Below are 21,396 nucleotides of genomic sequence, written 5' to 3' on the forward strand. Positions count from 1 at the left end.
GGTGGGTCTGTAGGGCCCTCAACTGCTAGTCCCATGTTGTGGAAGGTGAAGAGCAAGGCTGAGATCATTTGGAAGAAAGGACAAAGGCAGGAAAATGATAGGCAGTGATGGAGAAGAGAGACTAGAGTCTGAACTGTGACGGAGATAGTAGTTTGCCAGAGTAAATAACCTAGTGTGGATCCTAGGCCTGGTGGTACCACAACACAGTAACAGCCATCCTGCCTGTAGACCAGCATAACCATCAGCACTGAAACCAGGCTGCTTCACTGGGTATGCCCAATAGGACTCTAGATTACATCCACCACTGGATGCCTTCTTCAGGGCTCTAGACTGCATCACTGGACTCCCTCTTCTGGACTCTAGATACTACTTTGGAGTTTATGTCTGCAGTCCAGGAAGTCTTAGCAAGTAACATTAAGTGTCAGACCATGGAGGGCAGAACTGAAAGTCGGATTACAACATATAATACATATGAGCCTGCCAGGGAGGCAGGCTCCTCAGGTGTTCATTACCAGCAGTCCCTGGGCCTACCAGGTGGACCTCTCTGTGGTATTCGGTAACTTGCGTTTAGAAATGCTATAGGAAGCCGGGCATGATGATACATGTCTGTAGTCCATGCACTGGGTAGTAGAGGCAGAAAGGTCATGCACTCAAGACCAGCTTGGATTACGTAGTGAAACCCTATCTCAAGAAAATAATAAAATAAAATGGCCAAGGGTGGTGGTACATACCTTTAGTCCCAGCACTCAGGAGGCAGAGACAGGTGGACCTCTGTGAGTTCTTGGATAGCTGGGGCTAAGGGAGACCCTGTCTCAAAAAGACCAGAAAAAAAAAAAGAAAAGAATAAAATGGCCAAGTGTGGTGGTGCACACCTTTAATCCCAGCACTCAGGAGGCAGAGACAGGTGGACCTCTGTGAGTTCTTGGATAGCTGGGGCTAAGGGAGACCCTGTCTCAAAAAGACCAGAAAAAAAAAAAGAAAAGAATAAAATGGCCAAGTGTGGTGGTGCACACCTTTAATCCCAGCACTCAGGAGGCAGAGGCAGAAGGATCTCTATGAATTCCAGGTCAGCCAGGGCTACATAGTAAGATTCTGTCTCAAAAAAATCAGAAGGAAAAAATTGGAAGAAAAGAAAAATTGACTTTAAAATTGTCATCAGAAGTCACCATTGCTTGCTGGCATGAAGAAAAGCTTATAGGCTGCCTGTTATAGATTTAACTCTCACCTTTGGCAGATCTCTGTTGCTGACACTTTGTTTTGCTTTTATAGGAAACCACTGATTGCCTGTGTGGAAAAGCAGCTATTAGGAGAACATTTGACAGCAATTCTGCAGAAAGGTAGATTTTCCCAGTCTGTGTGAATTAAACTGAATGTTAATCTTTAACTCTAAACTCAGGAAGCACTATATGTAGAGATATATTATTTTCATTAGACAAACCATTGAGAATCTCCTTTAATAAACACACTGTCAGTGTTAACCACTGAGGGGAAAATAAATAGAAGCAGCTACGATCATATGTATATACCACCATACCTCGCTTGTACCTTGCACTTTCATTAACTATTAAAGAACTTTATGCCAGTGGTTTTCAGCCCTGGTGGCATGTTAAACTGTCTTGAAAGCTTTTAATTATTTTTATTTTTGATATATTTTTATTATGTGTGTGTTTTGCCTGCATTTAAGTGCACGATGTCCATGAAGTGCCTGCAGAGGGCAGAAGAGGAGGTCAGATCCTCTGAAACTGTAGTTATGGACAGTTGTAAGCCTCCATGTGGGTACTGGGAACTGAACTTGGGTCCTCTGGAAGAGCAGCCACTGCTCTTAACCTCTGAGCTATCTATCTCTCCAACCATATTTTTAATTTATTTTTATGTGTATGAGTGTTTTGCTTCCATGTATGTAAAGGCACCCCTCTGTGCAGTGCCTGCAAAAGGTAGAACAAGGTGTCAGATCCCCTTAACTGGAGTTATAGATGGTTGTTGGCTGCCATGTAGGTGCTGGGAATTGAACCTAGGTCTCTATAAGAGCAGCCAGTGCCCTTAAATGCTGAGACATCTCTCCAACCCCACGAACCTTTTATTTAACAGGAGATAATTGTGCCTGTTTGTTGGGCATTATAATGTTTAATACATGATACATTTCAATACATGCATGCAATACATACTGATATTAAATGAGAGTCATCAGCATCTCCATCTCCTCTGTTTCTTTATTTGGAACCTTCAGTCTCCTCTCTTCTAGTTCTTCATAAACTATATACTAGGGATCTTAGTTACTTTTCTGTTGCTGTCATAGAAACACCATGACCAAGGGAACTTTTTTTTTGCGGGGTGGGGGGGGTCATTTTGAGACGGGTCTTCCTGTAGCCCCAGTGGGCCTGGAACCCACTATGTAGACCAGGCTGGTCTCAAGCTCAGAACTACTTGCCTCTGCCTCCCAGATGCTGGGATTAAAGGCATGTGCCACCGCACCCTTAGCTGACAGTTCCAAGGGGGCAAGAATCCATCATGGCCAAGAGGCATGGCAGCAGAAATGGCTAGAGTGGAAGTAAGCTAAGTTCTCACATCTTCAAGCAGGCACAAGAAGCAGAGAACAACTGGAGATCTGGCAAGGCTTAAGAACTCTGTAAGCCCACTCTCAGTGATATGCTTCTTCTAGGATGGCCACACCTTCTAAGACCTCCCAAAACAACAGTACCAACTAGGGACAAAATGTTCAAATACTTGGAGCCTATGGGGGAACATTCTCATTCAAACCACCACATTAGGTTACCATGAACATATATGCCTACGCTACTTGCCAGAGATGGTGGTGTACTTGGAGAGGGACAGGAATTGGATTTATAGTTCAGTTATATTCAGAATAGCTATAGGAATGGCTGTCTGTATGCAACACTGCAGTTTTGGGCACTTAGCTTAGGGTTTATAATATACATCTTCCTTGTGGTGTATCTTCAGAGCATATCATACCACCTCACATATAATATTAAAACCACAAAGTGTACAAGGCGTGGTGGCACAGGCCTTTAATCCCAGCACATGGGAGGCAAAGGCAGGCGGATCTTTGTGAGTTCGAGGCGAGCCTGGTCTACATAGTTCCAGGACAGCTGGGGCTACAGAGAGACCCTTTTTCAAAAAAAAAAAAAAAAAAAAAAACACCCAAAACCCACAAAGTGTATTTCTACTCCCATTACTGTCTCCGTGGTCTGTACTTTTTGGCAATGATGCTGACATGTTTAGCTCATTCTTTGTTGTTTTAATTTCTCACCTTCACTAAAGGACTTAATTCTCTTGAAATTATAATAAGCACAACCTCCCTTTTATAACACTTGGATACCAAATGTCACATTTTATGACTCTCTGGTTCCATGTCACCATTTGAAAGTCATTGAGGGGGTTGGAGAAATGACTCAGTGCTTAAGTACTTGCTGCTCTTACAAGAGGATCCAGGTTCAGTTACCAATAGTGCTCACAACCATCTAACTACAGTTTCAGGGGATCTGACACCCTCTTCTGACATTTGTGGTACTGTTCTCATGTGCAGCTTACATACATATGCATAAAAATACAAATAGGGCATTGTGGTATGCAGGGCAGGTGGATCTCCATGAGATCAAAGCTGGCCTGGTCTACATAGCAAGTTCACCTTTAATCCCAGAATTTGGGAGGCAAAAGCAGGTGGATCTCCATGAGATCAAAGCTGGCCTGGTCTACATAGCAAGTTCAGGCCAGCGGGGCTTCAGGGGGACCCTGTCTCAAAAGAAGACACAAATAACTAAAGTAAAACAAAGTCATTTACATGTGTTGGAAAACTGCAGCTTCTTTCTTGAGTTTTGAGTATTTGAAGGTTTAATTTGGGGAAGCACCATATCCTGCCTGCATCTGTTCTGATGTAAGTTCTGCTCTGCCAGATGGTAGTGCTAGCCCCCATGAGACACATGAAAAAGGAACTTCCACTTGGGAGCTGTGTAAAGCCAGGAAAAGTACTTGAGTACTAGGCCTCTGCTTCATAAGCTGTCCTCATGTAGCATAGTTCTAGGAGGTCATCATCCAGTCTTACATTGAAAGACCAAGGTCCACATGTCTGCTGCCTGAGCCCAATATCCAGTGGCTATACAACTGCTGTATTTTGACTTGGTACAATGTCCACCCAAAAGCAGATGTATTCAGAATTTGGATTGGGTGCTTTTGTTATTGTTGTTATTGTTTGTTTTTTTAACTTTTTGAGACAGGGTCTCCCTGTAGCCCCAGGATTGGGTGCTTTTGTTATTGTTGTTATTGTTTGTTTTTTAACTTTTTGAGACAGGGTCTCCCTGTAGCCCCAGCTGTCCTGGAACTCACTATGTAGAACAGGCTGGCCTTGAACTCACAGGGATCCACCTGCTTCTGTCTCCCTAGTGCTAGGATTAAAGGCGTGGGCCACCATGCCTGGCTGGGTTGAGTGCATTTTAATAAGGCGTCATTGTATATCTTTGGTGGATCATATCCTAAGAATAATAGGAAATATAAAACATTCTAGGGCTGGGGATGTAGCACAGTGGTAGAATGCTCACTTAGCCTACGTTAGGCTCTGGGACCAATCTCAAGCAAAAAGAGTGTAGGAGAATAAAATAATTCTTAATTTTTTTTTCCAAATTATTTTTAGAAATAATATTAGCTAGGTTTGGCTGTGCATGCCTTTAATCCCAGTTTTCCTGAGATAGTGACAGAGGCAGGTAACTCTCTTGATTTCAAGGCCAGTCAGGGCTACTTAATAAGACCCCATCTCAAAAATTAAAAAAGAAAAACAAAACCCACAAAATATTATTAGCAAAATATTGATACTGCTATATTCTATAGCTATATGAACTAGGTTTTTATTGTAAAAGAAACATTTATTAATATTGTTAGGCAATAACATTGATAGTGCCAGAAGAGATACAAATGTAAAGGGAGCCAAGAAAAACTCTGAACATAAAATGCTTCTGAGTAAAAGGATAAGCTCATGTATTTCCTCTTTTTAAAAACTACGCATTTTATTGTTTTGTCCACTCTAAGTCTCAAAACACTGTCCAGTGATAGCAGTGAGGACCTGTATGTCTACAATGTGGGTTCTTAGTAACTGTCTCTACTAAAAAGGAAACTAAAGGGCTGCTGGAGAATGTGGGATTCCAGGTCTTGGAAAGGAAAGTACACAAAAGAACCTCAGCATCTCATTTAGAAATAAGAAAACATTATGAGACTTCTAGGGGCACGTTGAGAGATCTGAGAGCCACTAAAAAGCTTTTGCTATCAGACCAAGATAGAACAACACAATGGACTGAAATTAGTTTGGACTGAAATTAGTTTGTATACTAAAATTCATGAGTTCATAATGGCACAAAAAAAATTTTTTTTTTTGGTCTTTTTGAGACAGGGTCTCCCTATAGCTCCAGCTGTCCCAGAACTCACTATGTAGAGCAGGCTGGCCTTGAACTCACAGAGATCCGCCTGCCTCTGCCTCCCGAGTGCTGGGATTAAAGGTGTGTGCCACCACGCCCAGCCCCCACAAAAATAATTTTAAAAACTTTGAAAGGCTAAGAAAAAAAAAAAGATGGTACTTGAGAACTGGTTCAGCAGTTAAGAGCCACTATTTCAAAGAACTGGAGTTTGGTTCCCAGCACCCATGTCAGGCAGCTCACAACGACTTGTAGCTCTAGCTCCAGGGGATTTGACATTCTTTTCTGGTTTTTTGATGGTACCTACACCCTTGTGAGCATGCGTACATATAAACATTAAAAAAAAAATTTTTTTTTAAAGACAAGCTGGGCATGGTGGCATATGCCTCTAATCCCAGCAGTCAGGAGGCAGAGGCGGGTGACTCTCCATGAGATTGAGGCCAGCCTGGACTACATAGTAAGTTCCAGGCCAGCTGGGGTTACAGGGAGACCCTATCTCAAAAAGACTAAACAAATAAGCGCAAATAGGAGAAATTTACATAACTTATTTCAATGCATACTTCAATGAGCAAAATTATTATAGGAAAATGGTAATTATAAATGCAAAAGTTTACTCAGATTTTATTAGGGGACTATAAAGATGGCTCAGTTGATAAAGTGTTTGCCACACAAGCATGAGGACCTGAGTTTAGATCCCCAGGATGCACATTAAAAAGCCAGGCAAGAGCCAAGCATGGTGGCACATGTTTTTAATTCCAGCACCTGGGAGGCAGAGGCAAATGAGTTCAAGGCCAGCCTGGTCTATATAGTGAGTTTCAGGCCAGTTGGGGCTACAGAGAGACCCTGTCTGAAAAAGACATCCCCCCTGCACCCCCCCCCCCCCCAAAAAAAACAGACAGGGAACAAGCACCTGTACTCACAGCACTGGAGAGGCAGAGACAGGAGGATCTCTTAGCCAGTCTAGCCTCCAAATTCAGTGAGAGACCCTGGCTCAAAAAAAACCTGGTGTGGTGACATACCCCTTTAATCCCAGCAGAGGCAGATAGATCTCTCTGAGTTTGAGGCCAGCCTGGTCTACATAGTGAGTTCCAGGCTAGCCAGTACTAGTAGTTAGACACTGTCTCAAAAATAAAAAAATTAAAAAAAAAAGTGGAAAATGATTGAGGAAGACACCTAAGTTCAACCTCTGGCTCCCATGTGATGGTGTCTGCACATATATACACATGAGCACATATATACACACTACACACACACACACACAAGATTCAAAAAAAAGTAAGACATTATTTAGGACTTCAGGGAGATAATTTACAAAATTGAAATACTATTTTTAAATTTTTATTTTTATGTGTTTGAGTGTTTTGCCTGCATGTATATACATGCATCACATGCATGCAGTGCTCACAGAGGTCAGAGGAGGGCATCAGATTCCCTGGAACTAGAGTTATGGAATGTTGTTAGCCACCATGTAGGTGCTGGGAACTGAACTTGGGTCCTCTGTAAGAGCAGCCAGTGTTCTTAACCACTGAGCCATCCTTCCACCCCCAGAATTAAAATCTTGTGTGATTACCTCACAAGTAATCTTGAGACATACCAAGCGTCTTGAACCTCTAGCTTGACACAGTGGACACCACCACATACCTTCCCTTTTAGTCACCTGTATGTATATAGACATTGCCAAGTGTTCTGAGAGCTCATAGCCTCCAGTTGTGCAGGCAGCTTCCCAGCTGCCAGAAAGCAAGATTAGAAAATCTTCTAGTTACTACGGGCACATGCTTATAATTCCAAGGAAGGAAGGCTGAAGCAGGAGGTTCTCCAGGTTGAGGCCAGAAAAGGCTGCAAAGTAAGGCCTTATCTCAAAACAAACATTTAAATAAGTGATAGGATTAGGAAATGAAAAGAAACCCACTAGCAAAGTCCTCTGCTCTAGTATGATTTTAGGAAATCTTTATAAAATTTAAATAACTAAAACAGTGAAAATTATAACCATATTAAATATCACAATATCTGATATGCAAGTATTTATTTGTCTTACTGTTTTTTGTTGGGGTTTTTTTTGGTCTTTTTAAGACAGGGTCTCCCTGTAGCCCCAGCTGTCCTGGAACTCACTCGTGTAGACCAGGCAGGCCTCAAATTCACAAAGATCCGCCTGCTTCTGCCTCCAAAATGCTGGGATTACAGGCGTGTCGTGTGCCAATCTTTTTTTAAATTGGGTTGTTGTTGTTGTTGTTGTTGTTGTTTTTTGTCTTTTTGAGACAGGGTCTCCCTGTAGCCCCAGCTGTCCTGGAACTCACTATGTAAATCAGGCTGGCCTTGAACTCACAGAGATCTACCTGCCTCTGCTTCCCCAATGCTGGGATTAAAGGCGTGTGCCACCACGCCCTGCATAAGATTTATTTTTACTCTATGTGTATGAGTGTTTGCCTACACAAACAGGCCAGAAGAAGATGTTGGATCCCCTGGAGTTACAGATGATTGTTAGTTGCCATGTGGGTGCTGGGAACTGAACCTGGGTCCTCTGCAAGAGCAGCCAGTGCTCTTAAACCACTGAGCCATCTCCCCAGCCCCATGATAGACTAACGTTTAACTTGGATCATGAATCTCAGGGCAAATAGTTGTCTAAATGTTTTGAATCTTAATCCTTTTGTGATATAAGTCTTTAGTGAAATGAGAAAGTAAATAATACATTCCCAACACAGTCTGAAATTAAGATTTTCCTATATAATCCACCTCAGACATTTGACTAGACCAGCTCACTTGTGTTACAGGTATGTGCTGTAAGTGTCCAAGCCACACACTGACTTTGTGGTATGGACAGAATTGTTTTCACTCATGGTTGCTGGCTTCCTACTGTAACTTGCTCCTGTTCTACACATTCCTAGGGCTTGACCACCTGCTGGATGAGAACAGGGTGCCTGACCTCACACAGATGTACCAGCTGTTCAGCCGGGTGAAGGGTGGGCAACATGCACTGCTGCAGCACTGGAGCGAGTACATTAAGGTACCATGCAATGGTCCTTAGATGGTACCCACTCAGGACATACAGCACCCCTTACAGAGGAAGTAAACTTGTGAGGGGTCATCTGTTGTACCATCTTCTCCCAAATCATCTCTATAAATGTCTTCTTGGGATAAATTTACTTTTCTAAGATGACACCAACAGTGATGGACACTGTCTAGGTAGACACCTGCAATGTAGGCAAAGATGACTTTATATCCACCATCAGTGTAAATACTAGCTCAGTTCCACATCATACTTTTCAGCAGCAGCCATTGATGTATCTCTTTATCGGAGATGTCTCTGCTCACTAAGAGCTACTGCACATTTGGTAGAGCAGGTTGAGCTATCTGTTTCTGTATTTCTAAGTCAGATTTAGGATTTATTGCCCAAACTCCTACCTTTGTGTTCCAGATATTTTTTTGTTTACTTCAGTTGCCAGTGTATCACCCACCACTCAGCATCCTCCTGGTGTATCCTGATCAGCAGGAATGCTGACTGGGGCTGATATAGGACTTCTCTGAGCACCAGGCACCACCTGCCCAAAGGGATCTAGGGCTATCTACAGTTGTGTCCAATAGCCACAAGTAGAGAGGGTGCTGCCAATGTCAAGGCGGCAGGGCCAGGCCTGCCACCATGTCATGAGACAGCTGAAGATACTTTGGATTCCTAAACCTGTTGCTGATTGGTATTTATTTGCTTCTTTAGACCTTTGGGACAACGATTGTCATTAATCCTGAGAAAGATAAAGACATGGTACAAGACCTATTGGATTTCAAGGACAAAGTGGACCATGTGGTGGAGGTGTGCTTCCAGAGGAATGAGCGCTTCATCAACCTGATGAAAGAGTCGTTTGAGACATTTATCAACAAGAGACCGAACAAGCCTGCAGAACTCATCGGTAGCAAAATAATTCTAGATGGGATTTTTTAACATTTAAAATTTTTTGTATTGTGCATGTATGTGCCTATGCGCATAGACATCAGGGGACAACTTACAGGAGTCCATTCCCTCCTTCTATCATGTGGGTTGCAGATTGAACTCAGATTTTTCAGGCTTGGTGTCAGGAGCATTTATCCTCAAATCACCTGGGATTAAAGGCTCCCTAGATGGGTGTGGGGGTGTGGGTTTTTTTTTTTCCCCCTAGATGTTTTTTAAATACAAGTAAATGAGTGCCAAGTGTGGTAGCACACACCTTTAATCCCAGCACTTGGGAAGCAGAGGCATGGGGATCTCTGAATTCAAGGTCAGCCTGCCCTACATAGTTCTAGTCCAGCCAGAGCTACAAGTGAGACCCTGTCTCAAAAACAAAAGGAAAAATGAGGCAAAATTCAAACAGATATTTTCCTCAAGTAGTCAAACTTCTCATGGAAAGAGTAGGAGAATGATCTTTACCAAGCCTTACTAGGACACACGTGTTCAGCAGTATTCACACACAGCTGCACACCCATAAAGGGGTGTGTGGTAAGGATTCAGTAGAGACCTGTAGCTCGACAGCTCAGAGGCAGCACAGGAGGGTTGGTTAGCAAGTGCTTCCGGGCTCTAAAACTGCTTTTGTAATGTTAGTTGTCCTGACTATGAGAAAGTGATTTCAACTCAGGAGTGCCCTGGTGTGTTAATTGTGATGCCTTTGCAGGATGATGATAGTAAGATTATTGACCTTTGGATAACATCTCGAGTGGTAGACTCTTTAGTCACCTTCATCTCCTCTTCTCAGTGCTCAAATAGGATAAAATTAGGTGGGATCCCAAACAGGACTCTTTTAACTACTGTTATGTGTAGCTATTTAACACTCCTAACTTCTGAAGCTGGCATGGTGGCATACACCTTTATTCAGCACTTGGGAGGCAGCAGTGCCAGCAGATCTCTGAGTTCAAGACCAGCCTGGTCTACATAGTAAGTTCCAGGCCAGCCAGGGCTACATTCAGTCCATGGGTTTGTTAAAGATCTGGAAACAGTTATTCTCATTACCTTGACAGTGCCTGTCTTGCAGTGCCATGAGAAAAGTCATTGTTTGCTTCTTGTCTTGCAATGGTGTTGCTTTAGGAAAGTTCCAGAATGCTGTAGCCAGGTGTCACCTGAAGAAATGAAAGCTTGGGTGTTCTCTCTCTCTTTCTCTTTCTTTCTTGCTGGAGATGGAACCTCATGCCTGTGTGCAGCTGGCAAGGTCTCTGTTGTTGAGCTGCATGCTCCTCTGCCCCCCAAGCTCTTTTCCAATTATAACTCTTGTTCTTCCAGCCAAGCATGTGGATTCAAAGTTACGAGCGGGCAACAAGGAAGCAACAGATGAAGAGCTGGAACGGATCTTGGACAAGATTATGATACTGTTCCGGTTCATCCATGGTAAGAAGGGGATGCTGTGTTTCCCAACGAACACTCAGGCCTCTGCTGAGAAGGGATGCTCCCTCTAACTCACATGAACTTGTTGGCAAGTGTAGTACAGTATGGACACTAACTGTTTCAAGTTTTGGTTCTCTGTTTTCATAGGTAAAGATGTCTTTGAAGCATTTTATAAGAAAGATTTGGCAAAAAGGCTGCTGGTGGGGAAGAGTGCATCAGTGGATGCTGAGAAGTCCATGCTATCAAAGCTTAAGCACGGTGAGCTCAGGGTAGGCTGGCTCCCCAGGTGGGCACCATGCACAGCTCTTTCTCACTCACTCCTTCACATGTCACAGAGTGCGGGGCTGCCTTCACCAGCAAGCTGGAGGGCATGTTCAAGGACATGGAACTTTCCAAGGACATCATGGTTCACTTCAAGCAAGTGAGTTGTTTCTTTAAAATTCTGGCTTAGTGACTCTTAACAGTTTGTCACATTGGTGACATAACCTAAGTAAGGAAAGTCATCCCAGTGACATTGTAATACAGCAGAATATGTTCAAAAGACTAAGGTAGATATCCAGGAAACTGTTTTTAAAAATTATAGTATTTCCTCTTCAATACATTAAGTATTTGTAGTGATTTTTTAAAATAATTATTTGGGGACTGGAGAAATGACTCAGTGGTTAAGAGCACTGGCTGCTCTTGCAGAGTACCTAGATTCTGTTCCCAGCACCCATATGGCAGCTAGCAACCATCTGTAACTCTGGTTCCACGAGATCCAGCACCGCCTCTGGCCTCTGTGGCATTACACAACACAGGTGCACTTAAGTACATGCAGGCAAAATATGCATACACATAAAATAAAAATAATATTTTAAAAATAAAATAGGGCTGGAGAAATGGCTCAGCAGTGAAGAGCACTGGTTGCTCTTACAGAGGACCTGGGTTGAGTTCCCAGCACCCACAGAGCAGCTAACAAACATCTGTAATTCCAGTTCCAGACAATCCAACACCCTCTTCTGATCACCACAGGCATTGTATGCATGTCGTGCACACATACATGCAGCAATGCTCATAATATAAAAATAAATACTTCCCCCTCCAAAAACTAATTTTATCTTGGACCTCTTTGTTTTTAGCATATGCAAAATCAAAGTGCGCCTGGCCCAATTGACCTCACAGTGAACATACTTACCATGGGCTACTGGCCTACTTACACACCCATGGAAGTGCACCTCCCTCCAGAGGTGAGTATCCAGCTGCCCTAGTCAAGCCCACCTTAGGAGTGTGGGAGAGAGGTTTTCAAGTCACCTACTCCACATTCCGTGGCCTCTGGAAAGTGATGCTTAACAATGACCTTGTTAAGTCATAGTCCATGTCCCCTGCTGTCTGTCAGCAAGGACACTTGTGGAAGTAACTGTTTGCTAGGCTGTCCTTTTCTTTTTATCATAGATGACACCAAGTTCTTGGACATGGCATTGCTTAGGGCCTTGTGTGTCAGCCCCAACTTGAAGTGCTGTGGAAGACCTAAAGTGAGAGGTGGACTCGTGAGCTCAGTGAGACTAAATCTAGTAGAGCAAGCTGTGTCCACTCCATCAGTGATGCCAAGTGAGAAAGGAGGAGTGGCTCCCAGTTGGAGCATGATAAAACAGATTGAGTGACTCTGTCCTCAGCACAGAAAGCAATAGCCTTTCCAGAGAACAAAAACCTGGGAAACTATAGAGACCAGCTCAAGACCAGGCCCTCTAAACCTCTACCACCACTCAGTTCCAAGGCAGTTTCTTTTCTCAATTTCCTTGTTTCAGTCCCATTGGACTCTGTAGCCTTCTCTGTTTGTCACCATCTCTGTCCTAGGTATTCTTTCCTTACTGTACACATTGAGAGGCCCTGTGACTCAGCATCCAGCTAGCATTTTCCCTTTTTCCGTGTCTGTGCATGGTGCCCCGCACCTCCATCACCCTTCTCACTGAACCTGACTGGACTTAACCCATGGGCAATTTTTCCTAGCACATGAGCTCTGCCTGCTCCTGCCACTCACCATAGGCTTGGTTGTCCCAACCACTTGGGGTTATATTTACTTTCAGGCATGTTTGTGCTTCAGAGCAGAACCTCCTCCAGAAAACCTCCATGTTCCATCAGCCTCAGCAGCTGTGCTGTGCTTTTTCCTCCCTGCTGAGGATCATTTTACCCTGGCCAGAATCTCTCCTCTCTCTACCCAGGGAGGCCTCTCATAACACTGCCAGTGTTTTCATTTATTCTGAAATAATCCAGACTTACAGAAAGTTCCTAGAATGCTCCTGTTTAGTGCTGTGTGGGTAGCATCTCTTTCCTGTTCCTGTTTACATGTGCCTGTGGGTTGTGTGGTGCCATTGCCTTTACTGCCTCAATTAGGGGCCTCCCAGGAGTACTCCAAGTACTTTCTGAGATCAGGAGACCACTAGTGTAATTTCCTCACCCCAGTTTTGTCAGCTGTCTCAAGTATATTGTTAATTGCCATGGTTAATCTCAGTTGTCAGCATGATTAGATTGAGACTGCCTAGGTTAGTGAAGCGCACATCTGGGTTATGTCCTTGAGGGTATTTCTAGAGAGGGTTAGATCATGTAACCCTTCTGACCTGATTTAATCCATTGATGGAAAGGAATTCAAATGTGAATAGACTATTAAAAGATGGTAGAACTGTGGAAAGTAGAGTATAGTTGGAGAAAGTAGGTATATCCTGGCTCTGCTCCCTTCCCATTTTCTTTGCTTCCTGGCCACCATGAGGTGAACAGCATTCCTCTATTGTGCCCATTCTCCAGGTTGTTTCTGCCTTACCATGGGCCTAAAAGCAATGGAACCACCCAACTGAAACTGAGTCAGAATAAATCCTTCCCCCTTTAGATGTTTTTCTCAAGTATTTGTCATAGCAATGAAAAACTGGCTCATGCCAGACATAGTGGTACACACCTTTAAGTAGCAGATGGATCTATGAGTTCGAGGCCAGCCTGGTCTACATAGCAAGTTTCACACCAGCTGGGGCTACAGAGTGTGACCCTGTTCAAAATAAAGGGGGAATGGGAATGACGTTGGGCTGCTATGTTGGTGTTTTTCCTTTTTGTGGGGAGTTATTCAGGACTGTGCAAACATCTTACACTCCTCTGTTGCCTACATGAGGATTCTTGTCACAGTAAGAATTGATGTTACTGTGATAATTGGGATTTATTTTTCCTATTTTCTGTTTGGAAGCTGATACTCTGCTCTAAAGGATACTCCTCTAGTCCCCATCATTTTTATTTTTGTCTGTCACTGAACTTGTGTTTTATTATTTTGGTGTCCACATCATCCTAGATCATTTAGCTGGCTCCCTAGTCCTTTTTTCATATCCCCATTGTCTTTGAGGACTTTTTTGCGTTCTAGCAAAATATGTTGGAGCCTTACCATGCTGTAATTGCTTCAACTATGGCAAAAATAAATAAATAAATAAACACTTTCATATAAAATTTTCCATCTTAGTTTGGTGCATTAAGTAAGCAGATGGAAACCCTGTACCTCTTAGGTGGTGGCCATTCCCCATCCCCTCCCCTTGGCCTAGAGCGATTTTCTGCATCCTATGTAGAATTGCCTACCCTCAGTGTCTCATATTATTGGGCTCATACATGATGTACACATTGGTGTCTATTATACAGGATGTGTGCCTCAGTGTTAGCTTCCAGTTCCTAGGTTCCTCGTGCTTCCTTATATAGATAGATTGCTTAGCCATTCACTGAATGATGGGTTTTGGGGTTCTTTCTGCCTTTGGGCTATCATTAATAATATATCTCTGAAGATGTGTGTACAGATTTTTACGTGAACACCTGTGGTCACTTCTGGGTATATAGCTAGGAACAGAACTGCCCGTTCTGATTGCTCCATGTTTCATTTAACTGAGGAGTGAGAGAGGCAGCTTCCCCCTCATCAGTTTTTATTCCATCCTTTTGCCCAATGGGTATGAGGTGGTGTCTCACCTGGATACAGTTTGCATTTCTCTGCTCATAGTGATGCTAAGCTCTTTTCTTGTGATTGTTGGCCATTTCTATATCTTTAGAGAAATAACTATTCAGGTCCTTTTTTGAGTTGTCTTTTGTTACCAAATTGTGAATAGCGTTTATATATTCTCGCTACTTGACCTTTGTCAGATAACATGGTTTGTAAATGTGTTCTCTCTTGAGTTGTCATTTTACTTACTTGATAATACCTGTGTTAGTCTGCTTTCTATTGCTGCAACAGAATTCCCAAGACTGGATAATTTAGTTCTAGAGGCTGGAAAGGCCAAGATTAAGAGGCTGCTTGTGGTAAGGACTTTCTGGCTGAGATGGTACATAGCAATAAGTAGAGGGGGACTCAGGAGAGACAGCCAAGCTGGGTTTTATAACAGACCCACTCTGCTGGTGAGTGCTAACCCACTCTTAACTCCCTTGATGACCTCTGAAGTCCTTCAGTGCTCTCTGTGCATGTACCTGGGGAGTTTCTGTGTTGGTCAGCTTTTTGTCGCTGTGACAGTACCAGAGAGAAAGGAGTGAAGATTCATTTTGGTTCATGGTTTCAGAGATTTCAGTCCACAGTCAACTATATCCATTGCTCTGAGGTAAGGCAGAGCATCACAGCAATGTAAGCATGCAGTGATAAGTCTGCTTACCTCATGGGTCCAGAAAGAGACCAAGGTTAGGAAGTACTTTTAAAGGCACACCTCCCAGTGACGTACTTCCTCCAAATAAGCCCCACTTCTGAGTTTCCAGAACCTCCCAATGCTGTCAGATTACTAACTTATTGAAGGATTAAGTCATTGATGAAGTCAGAGCCATCATGAATGATCCAATCGATTTCCAAACCCTATATACTGGCATCCAAGCCTTTAGCACATGAACCATCAGAGGACATTTCAGATACAGACTATGACCGTGTGCAACACCAGCCCTGGCTAGAGTGTGGTAAGAAGACTTGTCCTTATAGCACTGCATAGGTGAGAGGCAGAGAGAGAAAGCAAAGCTTAAGCAGGGGCAGCTGACTATAGGCCATCCAGAGCGGCCTCAGCAATAGGCCATTTGTGCCACTGGAGGTGACCAGAAAGGGTGGGTGGAGCCTGTAAGACACATTCTTATCTGAGGACCAGTCCAAACAAGAGCCAGGTAGGATAGGAAAGTCCAGGGTCTAAGGATCATGGGCGTTTTCACGGGTAGTAGAATCCAGAAAAATAACTGTCCAAAACATGGAGCTACATTTTCAGTTCAGTTGTGCAAGCCTGTGCAGGCTCTATAAAGTGCAGCATGGCTGTAGGGTGTGCTCAGTATGTCTCATGTGTCTTCTGGTTTGGCAGATGGTCAGACTTCAGGAAGTGTTCAAGACCTTCTACCTGGGCAAGCACAGTGGCCGGAAGCTCCAGTGGCAGACCACTTTGGGACATGCTGTGTTGAAGGCAGAGTTTAAGGAGGTCAGTTCTTTGTCTAGAGCTCTCATTTCTTCTTATCAGTATGTTAGAATTTTTAAAATGTCAGTGAAGCCAGGTGTGGTGGCACATGCCTTTAGTCCCAGCACTAGGGAGGCAGAGGCAGGCAAATCTCTGTGAGTTCAAGGACAGCTGAGGCTACAGGGAGACCCTGTCTCAAAAAGACCAAAATAATAATGTCAATGAATTTTCATATCAAAGAAAGGCAAGAATTTTTCAGAATGATTCAGCATGAACTTTTCCAGATCAATAAAAATAAGATAAAGGGGGCCTGGAGAGATGGCTCAACAGTTAAGAGCACTGACTGCTCTTGCAGAGGACCCAGGTTCAATTCCCAGCACCCACATGGAGGCTAACAACCATCCGTAATTACAGTTCCAAGGAATCCGACACCTTCTTCTGACCTCCGCAGGCATTGCACAACATGACTGCACTTACACACATAGGCAGTACACTCATACACATAAAATAATAAAATTTTTTTAATATTTATTTTTTATGTGTATGAGTGCATCACCTGCATGTATGTGAGTGCACCAGTGTCGTGCAATGCCTTGTAGGTCAGAAGAGGGCTTTGAATTCCCCTGGAACTGTAGTTAAGGATGGTTCGTAGTCGCCATGTGGTTGCTGGGAATTGAACCTGGGCCATCTGCAAGAGCAGTCAGTGCTCTTAACTGCTGAGCCATCTCTCCAGTCCAAAATAATAAAATATTTTTTAAAAATAAATAAGATAAAGGTTAGTCACTCTACATAACAAAAATAACAATCTATAAAAAATCTATTATCAAGGCTGGAGAGATGAATCATTGGATAAGAGCACTTGCTGCCCAACAAACATGAGGACCTGAGTTCAGATCCTCAGCGCCCAATTAAAAAACTGGGTGTGGGAACCAACAAGATAGCTTAGCTGGTATACAGCCTGCCATCAAGCCTAACAACCTGAGTTTGATCCACAGGACTCGCATGGTAGAAGCAGAGAACCAGCTCCTGCAAGTTGTCCTCTGACCTCTACATGCATGCCATGGAACTTACACACCTATGTGTATACACACACACAAATATTAAAAATTATTTTAAAAGCCACATTGGCTGCACCATAGCTTTAGCACTAGGGGTATGGAGAAGAGGAAGATCACTAGGACTTGTTGGTCATCAGCCTGAGTTAGAAATGGTGAGATCCAGATTTAATTAGAGGCCCTATCTCGAGGGAAAAGGCAAAGAGCAGTAGAGGAGGGCACTTGACATCTTTCTCTGGCCTCCATGCACGTATACTTGTACACGTATGTCTGCACACACAGATACACCATACACACACACAGTCATTTACCTACTTGAAAAAAGAGCAGATGGTGTGAAAAGGTAACTATAAAAGCAAAATTAAAAACTATCATGGTGAAAATTTGCGCCACATCTCTGCTAAAAGAAAAAGTTGCGATTAAAATACCATGAGGTACAGTTAGAAAGATGGCTCAACAGTTCAGCATTTACTGCTCTTCCAGGGGGTCTCAGTTTGACTCCCAGCACCCACATGGTAACTAACACCAGTCCTGCAGGGACTCCAGTTCCAGTGGATCCAAGGCTTTCTTTTGACCTCCACAGATGTTGCACAACAGGGGTTCACTTAGAAACATGCAGGTAAAACATTCATACACATAAAATTTAAAAATTAATTAAATCATTAAAATATAGTGAGGTGTGGCTTTTGGCCAAGAAATTGATGAGTGCTAGAAAGGAGCTGCAAGTGCAGCTCCCGAGGGGAGTTAGAGCTGTGTGCTGTCCTGGAGCACGGCAGGAAAGCAGTTTGGCTACATGGCTTAAAACCCCAGATCATCTGCTTTGCAGCCTTAGTTCAGTCCTAGGAATCTGTTTTATTTTTTTATACATATGTTTATATCTGTATGTTGCATGTATGAGTATGTTTGTGCAGGTGCCCATAGATGCCAGAAGAGGGCAGATACCCTGGAGCTGAAGTTACAGGAGATTGTGAGCCATCCAACATGGGTGCTGGGACTCAAACTCAGATCCTCTAAGAACAGCAAGTGCTCTTCTTAATCACTGAGCTATTTCTCCAGCCCATTTTTTTAAGTTGGTTGTTTTACCTTCTTTCTGTTGTAAGATGCCAAGCTGATGAACAAGTTTTGTCATGTACCAAGAACACCAGAGAGGATCTTTTAATATTTCAGCACACTTTTCTTAGTCACTTTAGAGATAGGAATCACTATGAGATATTTTCACAGATCAATGAACAAGAATGCTTACTGTAGAGCTGTTACAGGCTGTCATTTAAGAAAGGAGTAGGTATGGGATGCAAGAAGCATGTCACAAAGCAGTGGTAGGAGAAACATCTCATGTTTGCCCCTAATTTCAGACTGCAAATAACATTTATGTACATTAAGAATAATCAAAGTTCCTATTGCATAGTGTTCTAGTTTGATTTTCCACTGCTGTGACACAACACTCTGTCCACTACCAACATGGGGAGGAAAGGGTTTATTTGTCTTAACTCCCGGGCCACAGTTCATCAGGGAGCCCAAGGTAGGAACCCAGGGCAGGAACCTGGAGGCAGGAGCTGAAGCTCAGATAATGAAGGAATACTGTTTACTGGCTTGCTCCTCTGGCCCACACTCAACCTGCTTTCTTATACAACATAGACCCACCTGCCCAGGGGAGGCACCACCCACAGTGGGCTGGGCCCACCCATATCTCTCAATAATCAAGAAGATGCCCCCACAGACATGGCCACAGGCCAGTGCAATGGAGGCAGTTCCCCAAATGAGGCTCCCTCAAACCCAGGTGTGTCAAGTTGACACTAAAGCTATCCAGCACACATAGCTATTGAAAGTCACTTACTCATACATTGTATAGGATCTGTATATCACATACATTCTTCTGCAGAATGTTAGCACAGTTAACTTCTGCCACCTATATCTTTCATTGCCCTCTGGTTTGAGTTGGAAGCCCACTTCTAGACAGCACACAGCCCCTGCAGCTCTGCTTATGAGAGTCAGGGCTGAGTCCCAAAGGAGGCACCTAACACTGCCACTGCCTCTTCTGTCTCTTGTCCTTTCCATACAGAACTGTTAGATTTCATGGGTACTGCCTGGTATATGTACCCAGACATTCTTTTTCACATAGAAAAAGAATCATGGAGGGCTGGAGAGATGGTTCACTGGTTAAGAACACTAGTTGTTCTTGCAGAAGACCCGGGTTCGAATCCCAGCACCCACATGGCAGCTAACAAATGTCCAAAACTCCAGTCCCAGGGAATCCAACAGCCTCTTCTGTCTTCTGCAGGCATTGCACAACATGGGTGCACTAACACACATGCAGGCAATACAGTCATATACATAAAATTAAAATAATAAGTAAAATATTTTTTAAAAAAAGAATCATAAAACACACAAGACCAGATTTGCCTTCCGCAAAGAAACTGAACAGAGGAGATAGTGCTGATTGAGTACTTTAAGTTATTATTCTCCCTTTGAATAAGATGTTGGGAAGCATTCTATAGGCCTTCCCTTCCCTACCCATGCTGTCACCTTCTCCAAGCTCCTCCTAGGTCTCAGGGATTCCCATCACCACCCAGAACCTCAGTAAGCTATGCGTGATGGTACATGCCTGTGAGCCTAGCATCTTAAGAGACAAGAGGATTGCAAGTTCAAGACCACCCTGAGATACATAGCAAGACACTGTTTTAAAAGCGTCACAACAGCCAGGTCTGAGAGCACATGCCTTTTATCCCAGCACTTGGGAGGCAGAGGCAGGTGAATCTCTATGAGTTCAAGGCCATCTGGGGCTACAGGGAGACCTTGTCTCAAACAAAATTGCTGGGCATAGTGGCACACGCCTTTAATCCCAGCACTTGGGAAGCAGAGGCAGGTGGATCTCTGTGAGTTCAAGGCCAGCCTGGTCTACATAGTGAGTTCCAGGACAGCTGGGGCTACGGGGAGACCCTGTCTCAAAAAGACCCCCCCAAAAAAATCACAGCAACAAACAAATAAATAGGCTTAGTAACTAGTGATTAAGGCTAGAATGCAAAGAGCCGTGGATATGCATCAGCCTGAGCTGGCCTCATGTTCAGACTCCTCCCAACTCAGCCTCCCCCCTGCTGGGCTTATAGGCATGTGCCACCAGGTCCAAGTCAAGAATTTTTTAGTGTAGTGCCTAATAATCATTCTTTTATAATCAGTAGCATAATTTCTTCTTACTTAGTGGCTGTTGGTAAGTTCTGAATCCCTCAGAAAATATTTGCATATAAAGCAGCTTATTGTGATTTGTGAAGAGTGTTCAGTACAGCTCCAATGATGACTCCATTTTCTTGAAGGGGAAGAAAGAGTTCCAGGTGTCCCTCTTCCAGACGTTGGTGCTGCTCATGTTCAACGAGGGGGATGGATTCAGCTTTGAAGAAATAAAAATGGCCACAGGCATAGGTAGGAAGACTCCCCCTGGCTGTGCTGGAAGTATTTCTTCCCCACCCCTGCCCCACCCCCACCCCAAGTGCTGGGATTAAAGGCTTGAACCACCATGTTTGGCCCTCATGATCATTTTAAAGCATGTGCTCATTTAAGAATGTATAGGCTTGGGGGTCAAAAAGAAAATGCTTGCCTGGTATGCACAAGACCCTGGGTTCCTTCCCCAGAACTGGAAAAAAAAAAAAAAATTCAGAGCAAGTATAGACTCAATATCTGCCAGTCACGTGTTTGTTTTTTTTGGGGTGTTAATTTTTTTGAGATAGGGTCTCCCTGTAGCCCCAGCTGACCTGGAACTTGCTATGTAGACCAGGCTGGCCTTTATATCTCAGAGAGCCACCTGCCTCTGCCTCCCAAGTGCTTGGATCAAAGGCATGCACCACTATTCCCAGCTTGCTAGTCACATGTAATGGCATGGTTTCTTCTATTGTTGAGCTCTTAACATGTTTCATTTCATGACAACCTCTGCCTCCTTTGCTTCCCTCAGAGGACAGTGAGCTGAGAAGAACACTGCAATCCCTGGCCTGTGGTAAAGCAAGGGTTTTGATTAAAAGTCCCAAAGGAAAAGAGGTAGAAGATGGAGACAAGTTCATTTTCAATGGAGAATTCAAACACAAGTTGTTCAGAATAAAGATCAATCAAATCCAGATGAAGGAAACCGTACGTCCCAGCTTCTCTTTTTACTTATGGGGGCTCAGCAAACAATCCTTAGCTTTTCTAATAATGTCACT

At 43.5% G+C, this 21,396-nt stretch overlaps 1 protein-coding gene across 2 annotated transcripts in view; it reads left to right on the top strand.

The window, feature by feature from the left end:
• Positions 1–21,396, top strand: part of Cul4a (cullin 4A) — a 50,189-nt gene that overhangs the window by 22,291 nt on the left and 6,502 nt on the right. For both annotated transcript variants that reach the window (XM_029553711.1, XM_008848425.3), the window contains 10 exons: positions 1,270–1,337; positions 8,300–8,418; positions 9,124–9,316; positions 10,654–10,758; positions 10,903–11,013; positions 11,091–11,176; positions 11,874–11,981; positions 16,068–16,181; positions 20,521–20,626; positions 21,153–21,325. In XM_029553711.1, coding sequence (XP_029409571.1) covers positions 1,270–1,337; positions 8,300–8,418; positions 9,124–9,316; positions 10,654–10,758; positions 10,903–11,013; positions 11,091–11,176; positions 11,874–11,981; positions 16,068–16,181; positions 20,521–20,626; positions 21,153–21,325 — 1,183 coding nt within the window. The remainder of the gene's footprint in view (positions 1–1,269; positions 1,338–8,299; positions 8,419–9,123; positions 9,317–10,653; positions 10,759–10,902; positions 11,014–11,090; positions 11,177–11,873; positions 11,982–16,067; positions 16,182–20,520; positions 20,627–21,152; positions 21,326–21,396) is intronic.

This window comes from Nannospalax galili, unplaced genomic scaffold, assembly GCF_000622305.1.
Source record: "Nannospalax galili isolate Female #2095 unplaced genomic scaffold, S.galili_v1.0 scaffold744, whole genome shotgun sequence".
Classification (NCBI taxonomy): Eukaryota; Metazoa; Chordata; class Mammalia; order Rodentia; family Spalacidae; genus Nannospalax; species Nannospalax galili.